Here is a 20,410-nt window from a genome sequence, read left to right as displayed (position 1 = left end):
AGATTTGAGAGGGAGAGTGAGGAGGAACAAAGGTAATCCTGAATGAAAGCACAGCAGACACAGAGCTTTAGCTTTAATGAAAAAAATTAAGGCATTCGCTTTCACAGCCTTACACCGAAACATCTGAAGTGTGTGTAATGTTTCTGTGCTACTGACACACAGGTCGTGTGACACAGAGGTATTTTATTCTGCTGTCAGAGTGAAGGCTCGTTTCACCTTGAATTGGAACTACAGCAGATGACGCAGTTTTGGTTCTTCGGCAGCTGTTTTTGTGAGTGGTTGTTGTTAACATAATGCAACATACAGCTGCACGACTTTACAGAGACTTGTAAGTGGAGGGATTTAACCATGCTAAGGTAACTTCAGGGTTAACCCTGATTTTTCAGTATTACAGGAGCAATAAGTTTAACACCAAAATTTCAGCAAAGAACATTTTGACAACCCCAAAGTTTTTGTTTCAGATCACGAGCTCTTAGAAAATTAATGAATTGCACCATGATTTTTAAATTTTTTTTAATTGTTCATGCTGTGTATGCTGCACAGCAATTAGTGGGACTGATTGCTGTGCAGCAAAGCATTTACACTTGAATTGATAAAACTAAAAGTTAAAAGATAAAACTAAAACTAAAAAGTTCAGATGTAAATATGAGCATGTACACCATATTTAATGAGGACTATACAAGGATGTTTTAAAATATTGTTCTTACTGAATCAACTTGTCTGGGACTGTGTGTTTTATACAGCCAGCCTCTTGATGTACACACATGTAAACAGTCTATCCGAAGTGTCATGAATGAGTGTTTAATTTCCAAAACATTAAAAATGCTTCAAAAAGCCATTTTGTATTGATGAGCTTCATTTCTAAATGAGAGAAACGCCCCTCAGAGTCACTGTTCATCACATCAAGTCTTCAGATTTACTTCTTATGGAATTTCTTCTTCTTCCTGTTCTTCTTGCCAGCTTCCTGTGCTGCTTTCTCTGCCATAACATGCTGGTACCTCTTTTTGTTTTTCCTGGGAAGAGAAGGAAAGTGTGTATTTAATGTTTGTCTTTTTGTATCCAGTAACTGTGGCTTGTAAATTAGTTTTATTTCTCTGCCGTAGCAAAGGTAAAGATCACTAAATGTACGAGTCAGATAATTCTACGCCTCAGAAATGAAGAACTGGAACAGACACGTGTTGTAAATGTCTGTAATTATTTGTGACGGACAGAAATATTTAGTCCTGTGTTTCATGCTTATCTTGGTAAGCGTGAATAAGAAGTCACCTCGTTCAAAAAAAGCATTTCACCTGTGAGGTTCTAACAGCTAATGGAAGCGCTACGAATTTAACTGGTAGTGTGGTTCCCCTGAAGGTGGACACTGCCCCACCCTGACATCATGTGTCATTCAGGTAGGTCAAGGTGTGAGTGGGAGTTAAATTGCCTGGGAAGGGATCTCAATACTGCGTTACACGTAGCTTAGGCCTCCACATTAGTTCAGCGATGGCTGTTCCAGGCGGATGTAAATGACCTTTGCTCCTCAACAATTCACATGCAAAAATTCACATGCTGTCTCATCATGTGACTAACGACTCCGATGACGACGGGGTGGGTTAACGACTCAGGACTATCTGGAACATGACAACCTCACTAAAAGTGAAATATTTCATCACCTGTCAGAAGCGAAGAGCCTTTTGGATGACGTGAAACATCTAGAAACTTAAAAAGAAGTCTAGTTGCCGTTAAGCTCAAGTGGTTAAAACTACCGTGATGTGAATGCAGACCCACACGGACAAACCCATTTAAATTTTACTTTTCCAACTACACCTGAGGATGCACAAACTAAATGTCTACAATAATTTGTCGGCTGACATAGTGGTGGCATTGTGGTTCCTTTTATGCTCTTAACCATATATAATTTAAAGTGACTGAAAAATATATAATTTCTGTTAATTTTTGAGTGAGTATTTCCAAGTCTACATGCCCAGTGGAGGTAGAGGGTGGAAGGGGAGATGTCTCATAATAAAACCACACCCACTGCAGGTGCCCACTTACTGTCTGAACTCTGCGTCAGCGAGCAGCTCCTCCACAATGGTTCTCTTCCTCTCCTTCTTAGGGATACGGGAATGATAGAAGTCAGCAGCGTTGTCCACCACTGTACCAACCTGCAACACACACAGGAAAACATCACACTCAGCACACGCACTGATATTGATAGTGTAGTCCCTGAGTGCTCTGGACTATAAAAACAAAGTTAACCAACTTTTACAAAATCAATATTGATAACCACGAGTGTAAAGAACTAAGAAGCAGGAGGACAGTTCCACCGACCTGAAAGTATTTGGGAAAGCCATCTCTGTCGTTCTTCTTGTAGAACCTCTTAGGATCCAAGGATGCTCTCATCTTCAGCACTTGGAGGTCTCCTTTCAGCTCCTGAGTGATCTCCGGGGCCTTCATGTTAAACCAACCATCCCCTGTTGACTTCTCCCTCTCTGCCTGGGGAAAGAAAAGTGATGCAGACTGCTAAGAAACAACGTTTGTGATGACTACCGTTTACTCTTTTAGGTATGTGTCACAGGTGACTGCACAAATGCAGAGAATAAAACTAGAATCGACCAATCAAAGCAATTTTTTTTCAAACTTACTCTGCGTTTCAGCTTTAGGGCATGTTTGGATTCACTGTATGGCGGCACAGCATCCTTCTTTTCAAAGTCTGGTCCAATCACACTCTTCTTCATCACCTGTGGACATCAACACAAACCACAACTCTCAAAAACAACTGAACTGTCAGAACACTCCACTGCTCCAAGATAAAAAGGTCAAAGTCAGTGAGAACTGTAGAGAAACCTTTAATAGCGCCACCTCATCGCCCTTGCATAGCTTTGGAGTTCATTATTCATTCTACACCACAGATCACCTTCAAGAAGAGGGGGGAAAGAAAGAAATCAATCGCTTATTTACCTCATCTTGGATCTTCTTTTCCTTTAGTTTTTGCAGTGAACTGGAGACAGGCTTTGATTTGCTGCCATCAAAACTGATGTATAAACCCCCGAGCTCCTTCACTTTGAGGCCGGGGTCAATACGGCTGGACAACTCTTTCCTGAAATTAATAGGCACAGGAAAAAAAATTCCTCAGGAGGAGCAGTCGTGTCTCATTTCTCACCTCTGCACAGGTATAATAAAATCTAACGATGTGTCTGAACACCTGGCTCCACCGTCTGCATGCTAACCTCACAAAAAGATTAAACCCAAAATGAGCTGATGCAAACATATTCAGCTGTGCTGCAGATACACTGCTGTCCTCAAATAATAAAACACCTAAAAGTGCCGCCCCGTCGTACAATACATGATTGTTTATAATAAATGTTATATATTTACAGTCCCACATACACAGTGCATGCTGCCAGATAGCATATAACACCAAATGTGTCTCAATGCGCAGCTGCAAATAGTCCCTAACATTATTGTACCTAAAAGTTTTTAAACACCACAGAGCTCTGAGGTCTTAGGACATTATTTTGGCTTGATTTTTTTTTTTTTTTTTTTTTTTTTTTTTTTTTTTTTAAAAAGGTTAATTTGTGCTTCAGGTTGCTGCTAAATTTCTTCATCGGCGCCATCATTATCAATGATACCTGGCAACAGTAATATGATGTAGTAGAGGTACTGGTGCGGATTTTTCCCCAAGCTAATAATTTCTCGTTTCAAGTCTCTATGCTAAGCTAACCAGCGTTACATTTACTGTGTGGAATCGATCTTCTCATCAGAGAAGACGGTAGGGCTGTTCGATATAACGATATATATTGGATGATGATATAAAAACGTTTCATTTTACGCTATCGTTTGTTTCGTGGTGTCGCAAAATAAACTGTTTACGGCAATTTTTTTCATCGTTTTGATGGTCACTGTAGTGTTTATATTAATTTCTTAAAGTTCTCTCTTTATCTTATATTTTATATAACCACACTACAGACGGACAAGCGCCTGTTTTTATGCGTTGTGGTTAGCAACAACGACGGTAACAGCATCGTGTGTCCGCTTGTTTATGTTCCACATAAACCTTTCACAATAAAGCTCAAGATCCTGTTGAGACTTTTCAAAATAAACCGAATCACGTGAAAGAGCCGATTATTTACGGATGAGAATTTAAAAAAGAGCCGCCAGGTGCTAAAAATAAACCTTAGACTCAAACGTTAGAACAGGCTTTTCCCCGCAGCACGCAGTGTAATAAATACTCACAAAGAAAACGGCAGCTGTTACAACTTATGTCTAAAAATGTATTGTTTCATGCATCGGTTAAAACACTGGACTCCAGCTACATGACGCACAGCTGGAAACACTTCACGCAAGTCGAGCTGCCCGAGATTCTCAGAATTTACAGAAAATGTTACATTTTTGTGATTTATATCATTATCGGACGATAGAATTCTTATATCGGGATATGAGATTTTGGTCATATCGCACAGCCCTAGAAGGCGGTAAAAAAAGTTGTCCTTTCTGAAGTGTCAAACGACTGTGTTCAATAAAGTATTGCTCAAAATTGGTTCTGCCAGAGGTGTCTTCCTGTTAGAAGAGAGTTTTTCCTTCCCACTGTCGCCAAAGTGCTTGCTCATGGAGGGTCATGTGATTGTTGGGGTTTTTTTTCTCTCTTCTCTTTTCACCTTACAATATAAAGCGCCTTGAGGTGACTGTTATTGTGATTTGGTGCTGTATAAATAACATTGAACTGAAACTTTCAAACCATTTAATGAAATAAAGTGTACCTACACATCTACATTTTTTAAATCTGATAATCATCTACATCGGGGTGTCCAACTCCAGGGCTCAGGGCTGGTATCCTGCAGGCATTAGATGCGTCCTTAATCCAACACAGCTGATTTAAATGGCTAAATGACCTCCTCAACATGTCTTGAAGTTCTCCAGAGGCCTGGTAATGAACTAATCATTTGATTCAGGTGTGTTGACCCAGGGTGAGATCTAAAACCTGCAGGACACCGGCCCTGAGGCCTGGAGTTGGAAACCCCTGAGCTAAATGGTTACCAAAATATTCTAATGTATTTGGTATTTTGATTATTATCAAACTATGAAATGACCCCTCTTGCTCTGTAGATGGAGGTATTGCTTTCCTTGAATAGACCACTCCCATCTGGATAAAAATGTTTCATTACAGGATAAAGATGAGCACTACAAAACCATTTGCCTTGATTCAAGTGACCATTGCGCCCAAACCACAGATTCCAAAGGTTCAGGTTTTTCCTTTAATCTAATTCCTCTAATGTACTTACACATGAGAGTTTCTGCTCGAGAACAGGACTTTAGCATCGTTGTCATCATCCTCGTCCTCGTCGCCAGCCTCATCCACAAACTCCTCGTCTTGCTCCTCCTCCTCAGGTCCTTTCTGCGTGCTTGCCTCTTCATCCCATCGCTCCTCTTTGTAGTACAGCTCATCTGCGTCTTCTCCCGGCCGCTTGTCAATCATAAACAGTCCCTCAATTGATGCAGCTCCAGCTTCTGACTTTCTGCAAATTCCCCCTCTCCTCTCCTTCCCCATGTATCCCGAATCCTCCTCTTCAGAAACTTCCCTCTCCTCCTCATCCTCCTCCTCCTCATCACTGCTGTCCAGCAGACTGACTGCTGTCCTCTTCTCCACGATGACGTCTTTGGGTTCAGAGTCAGAACCTGCTGTAACCTTGTGCTGCTGATATGATGTTACCTGAATGGACTCAACCACCTGCTGAGATGTGCTGACTTCCATTTCCTCCCCCACACTAGGCCGGTTTTCTACGATGACATCATCATCCACAGACTCATCTGGCAGAGGTGGGAGGAGGTCCACAGCTTTCTGCGTCTCCTTGGCCTCCTCTGTGGTTTCCAAGGCCCTCTCACATGTTGTTTCTGTAACTGATTGGCAAGGCTCTAACCGCTCTGGTGATGGGACTGTTTCCTGCATCACTTCCATCTCTAAAGTGTCCTCGTCTTTATTTCCAGCAGACGGCTCCTCCTGCTGGTTTTTGCTGACCACTGCAGGCTCGCTCACAGGTTCTGAGGGAGATGCATGGGAATCTTCTTTAGAGGCGAAATCCGTTTCCTTTTTTCTACCCGCTTTCGTGGACGACAGTTCGGTACTATTCACACCCTCGTGATCTTCTACCGTTTGGCTCTCATCTTCCTCCACCACCGTTTCATCTGCATCCTCAGCAATCAGTGTGCTTTCTAATTTAGAATCGTTTAATGTGCTGCCCTCCTCGGCAGATTCTGATACATTTTCTACAACGATGCTGCAGTCCTTGGCTGAGCGCCTGGAGGCCGGAGCACCCCGGCTGCTGTTCCCCGAGCCTGTGCGGCTGCTGCAGGGGGTCCCTCTGGCTCGCGTGGAGCTGGGGGTCCCCACTTGGGAATGCACATCCATAGCGTCTGAGTCTGAATCCATGGCTCTGAGAGTTGTCGACCTGGTCCTCCCACTTCTGCGACTGGTCAAACTGTAAGTAGGCCCGGACTCAAATCCTTCAGAGTCACAAGACGGAGGTTCACTAAGCTCTGCAGGGGCTGCAGCCTTTCCTCTCACTGCCCTGGTCTGTCGACGTGTTGGAGCCGGAGACTGAGAGCTTCCTGACGGCTCGTCTAGATGCATAGGAATGGGACTAGTTTTTCTTCTGGATCTCGTAGCTCTGCGAGTAGTGGACTTGGACACATCAGCTCCTGACACACTGGAAATGCAGCTGTCAGCGTCGGAGAGCTCAGACTCCCCAGTTTGGGGTTTGGCAGACGATCTGGTACGAGCTTTTCTCTGACTTCTGGTGGCTCTCTGGGAATCGGACACCACGGAGCTGCAGGACCCGGTGTCCAGCTCCAGGACAGCTTTTACATCTTCCACCTTGACACAAGCAGCGTCTGAGCTTTCAGCCTTCTTTCTCGCACTCCTTAGACCACGTTTTGATGCAGACACTGCAGATGAGCACGACTCCACCTCAGATATCTCCTCCTCTTCCTTGTTAACTTTGCGGGTCTGTCTCCTCCCCCTGGTACGCGTCACTGGCAATTCAATGTCGGACACCACTGAGCAGCAGGACTCCGCCTCTGACACATCCGCCTCATGGATGGAGCCCACCGGGGTGGAGGGCTGCTCTGGACTGTGAAGCCTTGAAGCTCTGCTGCATCTCTTTTTTGTGGTGGTCGAGGGAGAATCTGAATTTTGTGCAGCACTTTGCTCAAGCTGACTGCAGGACTCCAGAACGCCATCGTGGGTAGGACTTTCTGCTTGCTTAGTAGTCCTCCTGGTTCTCCGAGCAGTGGAAGGAGTGGCCTGTGTGAAAGAAGCAAGGCACAGTTAGTGGTAAGGCTAGTTTACAGCAACATGGCTGAGACGATAAGCAGAAGATAAGTCTGGTGACATTTTACTGTCAAGAACTCAGACAGAGAGCTTGATATCCTGCAACAAATGCACTAGTTTCCAATACTAATGTGTCACAAAAAATCCTGTCTAATGAACGGCATGTACAATTTACACCTGGAGAGGCTTTTAATGGCTTCCCTCTACATCTGATCGCTTGGTCTGTAACAGGCCAGTACGTAGCCTGAGATCCTCAGACAGAAACCTTTCATCTGTTTCCGAGGCATGGCTGAAAATGCCTCACAGTCAAAGCCCTGAAGCTTTGGAACGAGCTGCCCAAAAAAATCCAAGTATGCAGAGTCCATAACCTTCTTTAAATCCACTCCAAACACTTTATGCTAGATTAAAATCGTAGCTTTGGTACTTCTTGTTCAGGTGTTTCATGCATTTCCTTTTTCCAAACATAACGCTTCTCTTTTCACCCAGAAAGTCCTGGTCAGCAGGGAGCACTTCAACAGGAAATCGAACCTCATTCAGGCTTCTAGCTTGTTCATCTGATCTTTAGCGGACTGCAGGTGGGGGAAGAGCTGTCCTTTTTACAGAGCCGTGGTTTTCACCTTGCAGCCTTGCCCCCCCCACACAGAGGCTTTTAATTGCTCAGTTGCCAATACAAGTTCCTTTCTGCCCTCACGGACTGCAAGCCCTGCTCTTACAGCAATCTCTGTTGATCAATCACTCCCGAGCAGCGCAGCAGTGAATCGTCTCCTTATGCTTGCCTTCTTGATCAGAATTATCATCCTTTAACTTTTATTTTTAGTCTGACATTTTTGTTTTCAATTTGAGTTTCAGTTTCCAGACTAATTTTATGAATGATATTTTCAGATTGTCATCCTCCTCCTTTTGTCTGCTTCCTTCAACACATGTGTCACTAGGTCTATAACACTACACTATTGGGCCAAATATGTGTTTTAGGTTATTTAATAATAAAGGATGCTTTACTCATAAATATACACTGATTAGTGAGTTATTAATTTTTTTAAAGAAATTGATGAGTTTCCATAAACTTAGAATTAATCAATCAAAAATATGCATAACGAGGTGCTGGTTAGTGAAAGCCGCCATGTTTGACTGAGCTGTACAGTGACATCACCCTTCAGGCGTCTAACACACGAAAACATGTATAAAAATGTTGCGTTACTCCTAATGTTGTTACAATTACTTATTGTCAGTAGATTAGACACGTGACCCTGGTGTTTTAAGACAATAACAGCTAAATTATGCAAGTTAATGTTGGGCTCCAGTGTCACGTTTCCCTCTGACAAACAGTTTGTTACAGTCTCACACTGTGTGACAGTTCATTCGCTAAGTGTCCAAGTCCAACGGAGTTAGGTCCACTCTAACGAAAGTTTCATAGTCCTACAGCCTCCTCTACATAAAACAGACACGGACACCAGCCGAGGTAAACAGCAGACTGACAGCCTACACGCCAGAGCTGTTTGTCCTACAGCGGCCACCGTAGACGGGATTATTGCACACTTAAACTGGGAGGGATAAATAAAAACGTAATTCGGCTGATCGAACGCCTCGGTCTACTGACATCTAGTGGTGAAACCGTGCACACTAAACCTTTAAAAATTTCACAGCAAAATAGTAAAAACAATACAAACACACTTGCAATAAACATATACAACCATGGCTAAAACTGAATTTTTAAAATTCGTTTTAGTTTTTAGCCTAACAGTTAACTAAAAAGGTTTTTACACCTACTTTTTAAATTCTCTACAATAAACTTGGCCCAATGTATTTGTGCATTAACTCATCTCCACCATTATGTGGCGTTAGAAATCCTAATAGCTATATTAAGCTAACAGCTAATAAATAAACAGTTAATAGCTTCTCATTACCACCTTTTTCTTGAGGTTCGCGTAGTTTTGTTATACAGAAATATAACTGGAGTCGAATATATTAATGTGGGCCTTCTCGTGATCTACTTTTAGCACTTTATGTGGAAATCTGTTGATTTTTAGGTCATATTTACACAATAACATGAGATGTTTACTCAAGCAGCACTTTATGAGAGTTAGACAGAAAACACGAGTAGGAGAAGAAACTAAAACTAAGAGATGCTGTTACTTAGTCCGCATGTTTCTGTTTTCTGCGCGGATCCCTCACAACATGAACACAAGCTGGTACAGGGTGAAGTCCACGTGAAGCTGGGGCAGATCCACACATCAGCTCTCACACACGTGCCAGGCGTATAACTCACTACCTGGACCTCCAGGTGACACCTGAACATCTGCAGCTTCCAATAATCTCCCTCTGTGACACGTACCTGGACCTCAGAGCGCTGCTCCGGGTCTGTTTTAGCTGGGGAGCTCACACGCACTCCTCTCCTGGTGGCCACCATCTTGCTCTCTCACAACTCTACTCACTTCCGGCATGAAGGCTAGACCCGACTAGTCAAATGAACGGAAATGAGACACAGGCCTAACAGCAGATCACAGAGCAGCCGACTAACTCTCGAGTTGTAGTTTATTTATTATAATTATTATAACTATTGTAATTGTTGTATTGGAAGAATTACTCAGTGAGAGTTAACTAGGGTGACCAAGAGGACACTTGGCCCAGTCATGAAGAACTTTAATAATACAGTTTGCTTAAAGAAAACTTCAACATATTTAAACGATGCCTTCTCTGTGAGGTTAATGAATGGTGGAATAAAAAATGTCATGTAGGCTTTTACAAGTCAACAAATGCAAAAATAGAGGACGGTTGGTCACACTAAGTTAACATACAATCCCTAATTTTAATATATCCTTTGATAAACTGCTAAGAATCACTAATTGGGCCCATCTGTGTCAGTTTTAAGCAACTATTAACGTTTCCAGTTGGGTTTAGACCGCAAAGAGACGGTTAATTATTAGATATAAAAGCCTAATGCTCAAAATCAGGAGCAAAACAACCTAAATTGCATGCTCTGTTTTGATAAAGGAGCACAAAATGACAAAATAACCAAAATTGTGTCATAAAGCATAAAAAAATTGGGGTGGGGGATACTATCTACTACTATGTTCTTTATTAAAACAACACAAGCTTGCATATTAAGCCAGGGGTGTCAAAAATAAAGCCCGGAGGTCAAAATCGGCCCGACAAAGACTCAAATCCAGCCAGCTGGACAAATTCTTAATAATTCTTATAAATAAATAACATATTGCTTCATATTTTCTGTGAATTAGTGAAACTTTGTTTTATACTTACAGCAGTCAGGCAAATAAGCTGCCGAAGTTTTTCTGCAATTTTACACCGATATTTCTTGCTTGTTTCTTTCTTTACTACAGCAGCTGAAATTCTTATGTTTAGACATTTCAGCTAAATGTTTAGCTAAACTTCTCACTGACGCAAAGGCTAATTTAACCACTTTAGATCCCTCTATTAAGTCTTGTATCAGCAAAGGAGGTCTAGCTGCATAGGACTTAGGAAAGTATACACTTGGTACACCTTGCTAGTGGCTTAGACCCCATTTAGCCTTCAGAGATGCCTTAATTCCTCAGGGTCTAGTCGGCAGATTTGCTGGCTGCACATCCATGATGCTGATCTCCTGTTCCCACAAAGGGGCTCTGTTGTATTGGACCATGGAGATCATTTCAGTTCACTGATTATCACATAGAAGAAAGCAGCTTGAAGTTGAGTTTTGTGACATCAGAGGGTGGGTGGACCGAGGCCATAAAGGGATGTACGCGGTCAGCAACAACGCAGGCAGGCTGTGGTGTTTAAACCATGCTAACTGAATCATAAACTTGCTGGCGTAACATTACAAAAAGCCTGTTTTTTAATCGAATCAATTCAAATGAAGACTGACCCCAAATACTCTGCAGGAGGAAATTATTCACCAGTGTTAATTATTTTATTTCATTAACATTTACACAAGCCCAATCTTTTTAAACCCCTCACCCCACCGTCGATTCCAGGTCTTCATTTTATCAACACCCAATTCATGATATACTTACAGGAGACACTTAATGTTAAACATGTTTTACAGTACGAGTAAATTCCGAGGAGTTCCTGGACCCTGTCTGCGATTCACAAATACAAACGTATTCCTCAAAAGTTTTTTCACATCTCCTCGGCACGGAGATTCCAGTGCTTTTAAACGACACATTTAAAAGTCATTTACTTTTAAAATACTCTCCCTCTGATTAATCTCATGAGCAAGATTGGGAGGTGAGGGTAAAATTTTTGATGTCATCTTAAAAAAAAAGTACATGGTTAAAAAAAAAAGAAATGAAAAAAAAAGAGCATAACAGAACAGAGTTATATGAGCTCACATGTCTGTCTGCTTTACAGGTTAAAGTCTAATTCAGACTCCCATCATACCACCACCCGAGTACCCAACCGTCACACGCATGTTAACGGTTTTATAACCGAAGGAATGTAAATATTATATAGCATGAAAAATCCCGCTCCCCACAAGTTATAATTTCCCTCTTTCCACATACGCTTCTCCAGAGGTGGGACCAAGTCATTGTTTTGCAAGTCTCAAGTCTTTATCCTCAAGTCTCAAGTCAAGTCTCAAGTAATGTCAGGCAAGTCAGAGTCGAGTCTCAAGTCACTGGTGTAAAAGTCCGAGTCAAGTCACAAGTCTGAAACTTTGAATTTCAAGTCCTTTCGAGTCTTTAAAAAAAACAAACGAAAAAATAATGTTGCAGTTATATGCTAAATGTAAATATTAGACCATGTAATTTTAAAATCTGTGTTTTTCTCAACACATACAAAATAGTGAACTTAGAAAATATACACAAATTGTGAAATTGCACCTCTTTAAAATGCAGCTCAATTAAACTTAGCTCCAAGAATAATTTTCACCGACAGTTCTGAGATACGCTGCATGTTATTCTTGGATGCGGTTGTAGGACCAGCTTTAAAATCGCATGACAAAAATATCATACACATTAAAAAAAAACTGTATCACCAACGTAGCCTGGAAAACATTTGCTAGTTAGATGAAGTCAGCTATCTCATCTTAGCATATTTATATGCATATTTATAATTATACGGTTCTTGGAGTGAGTGCATACACTCATGAAGTTTAGTAACTTCAGGTCACTGCAACAAGCCCAGGTACAGTTTACCGACGGATGGGTGCAGGACCTTGAAATGCACCGTGTAGAACGAAAGACCATCGTACGTATCATAAGTTTACCAGTCTCACAAATCGTCTTCATAAATACACATTCGTTAACCGTTTATTAATAGGACCTTTGAGCTCAACGGTAATTAATTAGTAGTGGAAATAATTTCTGGTAGCATCACAGAAATGTAGCAGTGACAATAATACTGTATGCTGTAATCGTACTGGGCAATTAGTGATACAAAAAACCTGTTTTATCCTGTGAATAAAAGTATGTGTTTTTGTCAGTGTACCATAATAACAGAAGCGAAACGCAATATTGTGTCAGGACAATTCACTATTTATGCACAATAAATAAAGGAGCATAGCGCGACAATTTCTGTTCAGCGCCAGACTTGCTTGTAACCTATATCACCAATTATGTTAAGAAAAATGACGCATTAACTACAACAGCAGACTGACCTTTGTGTAAATGCTTGGAGCAGACTAACCTGTGAGCTGGAGTGTTCTAGGACGTTATATTTGATCTTTGAATGGCTGCAATCCAGTCGCCTCTTTGTTACTTCGGAAACATGGTTTGAACAATTTCTCTTCAACGACGTAATCCGATAACAACCGATCTCTTTACCCGTCGGCTTCCCGTGGCTGTCATGCGACCGGCTATTGCAGTTAATAATACAACAGCTTCTTGACATTTTTGTGTTTCTTTTTATCGCTGTATAACTGATTTTAATTGAAAGCCTGCGTGCGCTAGTACCGCTTGCCACGAGTTCCCAGAATCCTTTGCGGTTCTACCCGTGAATGACGTCACATTTTCAATCTCCATATAATATGCATGTTAAATTTTATATTTGGGGTAAAATATCAAGTCTTTTCAAGTAAACCGGTTCAAGTCCAATTCAAGTCGAAGGTCATTGGTGTAAAAGTCCAAGTCAAGTCACAAGTCTTAGAACATTTTTTCAAGTCAAGTCTAAAGTCATAAAATTAATGACTCGAGTCTGACTCGAGTCCAAGTCATGTGACTCGAGTCCACACCTCTGCGCTTCTCTTGCTTTAGCACTTATTTCACTCAGACTGGTATTTAAAGCATGATTCACACAGACACGGGGAAGACAAAGCAGGGTTGATAACAGGAGGAGCAGATGCGAGGCACTTCATATCAGAGTATGGTTGAGAGACCTTCGTCATGGAGGTTTAACGAGCAGCACCTTTAAAGCGGCCTCTGGTGCGCTGATTTACACCAGATCTGTTACCTTACTAGTCACGGTGAGTCACCATGTGTTAATCTCAATTTATCAGTCTTTTCTCTCAAAGCTGACAGTGGAGTTGATCTTTGCACGTTCATGTCCGACTTTAAATCTCATGGAGACAGTGGTAAAGAACACCCGCGTGTCTTTAACCGAATGAATCACAGATGAGGAAGATGCAACCCGTCCGTACAGTTAAACAATGACTTCATGATTCATAATGATTGGCAGCACCCATTATTCAGAGCTGTAACTTTGCATGTGTGTGAATAAAAACGGAGGAAAATGGCTTCATCCCGCTCTCTCTAGTTTGGGTGCTAGGTGCTTGTCTTCTTTGCACTGACGAGGTAGCCCTTAGACTTGATGATGCCCCTGCTCTTGACAATAACGTTGTAGCGCAGGACCCACTCCAGCCTCCAGTCACCGATGTTCAGGTCCTGCGCTCCCGCCCTCACCGCCTCCTGAAACGTGTCTGCAGATATCAGCTCTGGAAAAAAAGAAATCAGTGCAAAGAAGGAGCAGTTTAAAACTCAATAAATAAATAACAGTCACAGTTTACTGTAAACTACAGAATGCAACTTATACTACACAAAGTGGGAAGTCACAAGCATCCCACTAAAGCCACTGAGCAGCCCAAGGACAAAGGACATGGAGAGGAGACAGCAAAGCAGGGAGACAGAGCAGGGGGAAGACATGCAATAAATGGCCTGAGACTGGGTTAAACAGCCAGGCCTCTGATTACCGGGTCACCTTATCAACCCTGCAGGTATACCTGCATCCCTGGTATGCGTTTTTAATCTTACAGGAATGATTTAGCTGCTCAGAAAATTTTCAGTGTTCTATTTTGTTTGAATATTTGAATTAGGACAAAACTTGAATTGGAATAAATGTTGCATTTATAGAAACATTAGCTGCATTCCAGTTTTACTTAGTAACAATTTAAAAACAACTATATGTCCAGCCGTCAACATCTTTACCTTTGGGATCATTGTGCGTCAGCAGCTGGATATCAAACTCCTTAGCAAACGCTGTCAGGTCTGGAGGCATCACGCAGCAGGAGGCCAGGTTGACCTGGTTACTGCTGGGCTTTATCTGCTCCGAGAAAAGGAAGGTGATGAGGGAATCGTAGCAGATAACAGATCGTTGTTCTCATGTGCTATCCTAATCAGAAGTCAGCATCACTTTTGACTGGCGATGACAGATTAAAGCTCGCATGTACAAAGCTTCCCACTGACCTGAGCCCACTTATAGAGCTGTTCCAGCAGATCTTTGTCCAGGTCAGAGGTGCCAATAGCAGCGATCTGCTTGCTTCTAACCAGAGCCTCCAGCTCCTCCCAGGCTGGCTGAAGGTGGGCCAAACTTTGGCTGTCGCCGTCTGAGGGCCCGGGTGGAGCAATGATAACAGAGTCAAGCTGGGACACTGCCAGCGTCTGGCAGGCTACGGATAACAGACAAATAAGGCTGTAGGTTTTAAGAAGCTTTTTGTTTTTTACTTTTGTTGAAGAAATTTAAAGCTCACCCATCTCCACTGCGTCTTTGATGGAAGACTGACCAGACTCATGCAGGAACAGCTTGACTGTGAAAACAACAAAGCATGAATAGCTGGTTCCTCTGCTGACTGCCACTTCTATCACTACCAACTCTATTCTGCAGTCAGCCAGATATTAGGTGGAGATGCTCTGAATTAATCCATTAGTTATCTGAATCAGCAATTTAATTTGGATATTATCTGATCGACAGGAGGACGTGTTGATTAAAAAAAAAAAAAAAAAAAAAAAAAAAGGTGTGGTGACATCAAAGTTCATGTCGACTAAAACGTCAACCATGACCCTTGGCTTAAATCGCCAAGCTGGGTGATGAGGTACCTACAGGTCAGCGAGTAACTGGCTGATCCAGCTCTCTGCTGGGACAGCAACCAACACTGACCTGAAACCTTCAACTCCTCTCTCTCTTCAGGTGTGATTGCGTCTGTTGCCTCTGGTATGGAGAACTCCAGTGTGTCAGTCAAGTCCTGCATTAGACAGTAAAGAAAAGCGGTCTGATCACCGCCCTCATCCGACATGAGAAATGTGGCACGGCCAGTCTCACCTGGTTTTTACTATATGTGTATGTTGTACATATGTACAAATATACCATTCAGGCCATAAATATGACAGAGGGACAGGTGACACTGGTGAGGAGCTTTCTCACGTGCTGAACCGTGAACTTGAAAGATTTTATTGGTGGCCATAAGCGAGAAGAGACTTGCATTTGGATATATTTAAGGCCTCTTACTTCAGCTCTTTCAAACCTCCCACTGAGTCCGGTGGGCCTCGTGATATAAGCCGAGGCAGATTAGCTGATCCAAGCAAAAAAATACCCACAGTGGGAGTGAGTTCAGCAGGAGAGCTGGTTGACTACAACAGTTCCTAAAGCCTCCTTTATTTCATTTCAGTATTTTGAGACCATGATAAAAGGGTAAAAACACTGCATCCAATGCCCTCCAATTTATTTTAAAGTTAATGGGGAAAAAACTCCTCCATAAAAGGTTACGTCCCACCCCCCCCCAGTCCCTTAAGCTAACAGACAGATGCACATTTGGTATGGCGCCTTTGGCAGGCAGCACTGCATGAACATTCACCATGACAGCCTAGAGCCTAGAGAATTTCTTTGATGTCCATCTACATCTATTGCGTTATTTTACTTTCCCAAGCACTGGACTCCATCTGACTGACAGTGAGACATTCACCTACTGCAGGTCTGACTATCGCAGCTGTGTATTACCCAAAGGCACAAACTCTCTGACAAACTGGTTTATATATTGGAGTTAATTACTACGGCTGAAACATTAGAAAGCTGAAATAGTTTTCCCACCTTGGATGACAGCTTTGTTGTGGAAATCCATTCGCTCAGCGAGGCTTGAATGCAGTCTCGAAGCTGAAACATCAAAACGGACTTACGGTTAGGCCAACGACCATGAGACATGCAGACAACTGGAGCTCATCAGCAGACTCCCAAACAGCTGGAATATGCTGCTCCGAAAACATGACAAGTAATGACATCAGCTGGACCGACTTTAAAGGTATCCAATATCGGTCCAGTTTAAGGTGAACTGAATGCTTTGTTTATATAAAGAAAAGTCAACCTATTAACCTATGAACACAAAGATATTTGTGACATTTGCTGCATCAGTTGTTTTGAATTGAACGAGTGAGACAGGTTCATTAGTGTTGTGAGACTTTGAAAGACAAACTGTGACTGGTTTAACAGGATTTGTAGCTGCTGAAAAATGTCTTTAATAACCTTAGCTTTGACACCTCGCTCATATCAGCCAGATATCACAAATGGCAAAAGGCTCACAACTTATTTAAGGTGGTCACATGATTGCAAAGTTGGCCACACATGAACACACATGTAGTAATTTGTCCTACAGAAGTAAATTACATAACTGAACACTGCCCATAGTTTGTGCAAGGCAAGGGCTGCAAAAGACTGTGTCGAAAAAATTACTTCCTAAAGCTCGATTTTGCTCCCTATAGCATTTTGTGAGAAGTTAGCCACATGTGTCGTGTTCCAAAACAGATTTTCAGTAATGACCTTAAAAGCCTACCCTGTGATAACTCATTTTTTCCCCTGTTGTGGCAGTAAAAGTTGTCTTTGATTGCAGATCTTATATAGAGAGAGCCACCAAACCACCTTAAACACAATTCTGACTACAGAAGACAAACGCAGGATCACACTTCATGAAGAAACACACATACAGGACGGAGAAAGTCTTATTACACTATTCAACATGCACTGCTCTGCACACCATTTGCAAAAAAACAAAAAAACAACAACAACAACAACCTGTCCACTATGCTATGGCTGATAAAAAAAGACTACAAGTGCCACTTTAGGGTAAGTTACACCCAAAATGTAGCCAAGAAAACTGCAAGCCATGTCTTTATTTTTGAGGATTTAATGAATGAATGCTGTGCTGAATCAGGAACAAGTCGAAACCAAACCCTCCCAGCAGTCCTGCCTTTATATAACACTGTAAACAATTCAGTTCACCAACTATTCAACTTTCAACTACTAAATCAAAATGCTGACAAAGGATTTTATTAAACGAAATGTTTAAACAGTTACAGCTTCAACAAAAGTGAAGATTAGTAGTTTATGTTTAGACAGTTATGTAACTATTAGGCTCTGGAGCTCTGACATGTTCTGTTCATTGTTTAGCCGTGAATGACTCATAAACCAATCAACCGCTGTATCAATATGTTTATTACTGACACATGAGCATTTTATGAGAGTAGAGCACACTGTAAGTGCTGGTTTTGTTGTCACATTTCAGGCTGTCAGTTAATCATATCACCTGCGGGTAATACACCTGTTTGAAGCTCTCGGGTCTGTATTTACAGTGGTTTTCACAGCCTCGTGTCTGTAAACTTTTACCTTAGGCCGGATCGTAAAGTTGGTTACACTACGAACCTTTAACACACTAGTAAAATTAAAGTGAAACTGATGAGCTACACCACTTTAGCCCACATATGCGTCTAAACATGGACGGATGGGATATGAAATGCATATTTTCGAATGTATTTCAGTCATATTTCTCTTCATATAAGCTCTATGTGTAACCTTACCCAGGCCTATCAGTTACCACTCGTCGGTATCAATATCAGGTTGAATAATTAGCTAGGCGCTAAGCTAACGGGCTACATGCCACTGCCGTTTCCAACCGTCTTGTTATGTTTTACCTCCTCGCTGGGAGAGCCCGGACACTTCTTTTTCAGGCGACTTCGGTTGACCAGATTCCCGGTGTGGAGCCTGAAGGTCTTCGCGTGACTCAGCAGCATCTTCGCCTCAGTGTTGGTGTTGGTAGTGTTTTGAGAATCCATGTGCTCTCGGACGCTAGGCTAACAAGCTGCTAAACTGTTTAGTTGGCTGCGGTGAAATGTGACATCAGTAGTGTTGTCACTCCGTCAATGACTGCTGGACAAGCACACTGCAACACAGACCCCCACCGGCACTGTCAAAATGATGTGGTCAGGATGACTTGCACTCCGCGCTGACTAGCTGGTTTGGTTGTTACTCGTAAGCCGGTGTGTCACGCCCACATAGCGGCGGCGGTGGAATGAGAGAGCTGGTCCGGATAACAACATGGAGTGACATCCAGCGCACCGCACTGGATTCATGGAGCGGATTCTTGCACCGAACAAGTCCCACCACTGGATGGCGGTGTCTAAACATTACTAACAAGGCATTTACTCATTTGCCTTCAGTGCCCGGCTTAATTCTTTGTGGCGTGAATTCAGCAAGGTCCTGAAAATAGTTCTAAGACATTCTGGTGCATATTCACATGATAACATCACAGAGTTGCTGCAGATTTGTTGGCTGAACATCCACAGTGAAAATCTCCTGTTCCACCAAATCCCAAACGTGCTCTATTGGATTGAGATGTAATGACTGTGGAGTTCATGTGAGTCATTGCCATGTTAAAGAAACCAGTTTGAGGTGACCTAAACTTTGTAACATGGACTGTTATCATTCTGGAGGCAGCCATCAGATGATGGGTTCACTGCAGTCATGAAGGGATGGACATTCTCAGCAACAACACTCAGGTAGGCTGTGGTGTATAAACAATGCACCAACAAAAGAGTGCCAATATGCACAGGTGAGCCTGTGCAAACTGTAGCCTCAGTTTCTTGTTCTTAGGTGACAGTGGTGGAACCTGTTGTGATCTTCTGCTCATGTTGCCTATCTGCTTCCAGGTTTGACATGCCGTGCATTCAGAGATGCTCTTCTGCATACCTTCGTTTTAATGAGTGGTTATCTGAGTTGCTTTCCCATCAGCCCAAAGCGGTCTAGTCATTCTCCTTTGACCTCTTGCATCAAGAAAGCATCTTCCCCCAGAGAACTTTACTTGATATTTTCTATTTTGGGGATCATTCTCTGTAAAACCCTAGAGATGGTTGTGTGGAAAAATCCCATTAGTTTAATAAATACTCATAAAACAACGATGCCAAAGTCACTTAAATCATCTTGGTTCCCAATTCTCATGCTCAGTTTAGCAGGTCATCTCATCAACATTCTTAAATGTACTGGTTTGCTGTCATCTGATTGACTGATTATATATGTGCATTAAAGAGATGTACCTAATTAACTGACACTACTGTGTATAATGTCGCTAATGCTTTATTTAAACTTGCATGCATTTTCAAATTTTCAAATTCAAATTTAATTCCAATTTATTTTCTAATACTTTTGACTTTTTATAGGTAACAGCTTTAGTTAATAGTTTCTATGATTTTGTATTTTCTAATTAGTTTTTAATTAAGTTTAGTTTAGATTTGTTGTTTTCACTTGTTTTTTGTTTTATTTATCCTTTATTTAACCAGGAAACTATGATTCTTTAAAGATTTAAAAGTCTCTTTCTCAAGAACGCCCTGACCAAGAAAGACAGAAGTACAGCCAACAGAGTTGCACAACCTAGAACATACAGACCCACACACACACAGGCAACAAAAAAAATATGCAAAGTAACAACACTAAAATACAGCCGATAAGCAAATACAACACAAAAACAACCAAAGTTTGTGAACCTCAGTGGCTATGAACTCTGAAACATCAATAAACATCATCGCATTGGGCCAAAGAAATAAGTGAATCACGTTCAGACAAAACCTCTACAGTCAAATCATTCACAATCACCTTGAATTCATTTAGTGAGATCAGTTCCTTAAGTGTTTTGTTAACTTTGGA

General features: G+C 41.9%; 2 protein-coding genes across 2 annotated transcripts; both read right to left on the bottom strand.

Moving 5' to 3' along the window:
- Positions 1 to 60: 60 nt before the first annotated feature.
- On the bottom strand, positions 61 to 9,758 carry dnttip2 (deoxynucleotidyltransferase, terminal, interacting protein 2). The gene is made up of 7 exons (XM_085398438.1): positions 9,639 to 9,758; positions 5,262 to 7,279; positions 2,941 to 3,079; positions 2,625 to 2,720; positions 2,311 to 2,475; positions 2,035 to 2,144; positions 61 to 1,013 (listed from the first exon to the last, which is right to left on the bottom strand). The coding sequence occupies exons 1-7, from the start codon at positions 9,711 to 9,713 to the stop codon at positions 917 to 919; spliced, it is 2,700 nt and encodes an 899-aa protein (XP_085254564.1). The 5' UTR covers positions 9,714 to 9,758; the 3' UTR covers positions 61 to 916.
- A 1,421-nt stretch (positions 9,759 to 11,179) lies between these two features.
- gclm (glutamate-cysteine ligase, modifier subunit) lies at positions 11,180 to 18,749 on the bottom strand. The gene is made up of 7 exons (XM_085398995.1): positions 18,406 to 18,749; positions 16,535 to 16,597; positions 15,608 to 15,692; positions 15,201 to 15,257; positions 14,917 to 15,119; positions 14,659 to 14,773; positions 11,180 to 14,168 (listed from the first exon to the last, which is right to left on the bottom strand). The coding sequence occupies exons 1-7, from the start codon at positions 18,544 to 18,546 to the stop codon at positions 13,999 to 14,001; spliced, it is 834 nt and encodes a 277-aa protein (XP_085255121.1). The 5' UTR covers positions 18,547 to 18,749; the 3' UTR covers positions 11,180 to 13,998.
- Positions 18,750 to 20,410: the final 1,661 nt, after the last annotated feature.

Source organism: Rhamphochromis longiceps, linkage group LG23, assembly GCF_057381845.1.
Source record: "Rhamphochromis longiceps isolate RC_006_pf linkage group LG23, R_longiceps_female_GT1.1, whole genome shotgun sequence".
In the NCBI taxonomy this organism is placed as follows: Eukaryota; Metazoa; Chordata; class Actinopteri; order Cichliformes; family Cichlidae; genus Rhamphochromis; species Rhamphochromis longiceps.
The sequence above is the reverse complement of the archived record's forward strand: the minus strand, read 5'-3'. Positions and strand labels throughout refer to the sequence as shown.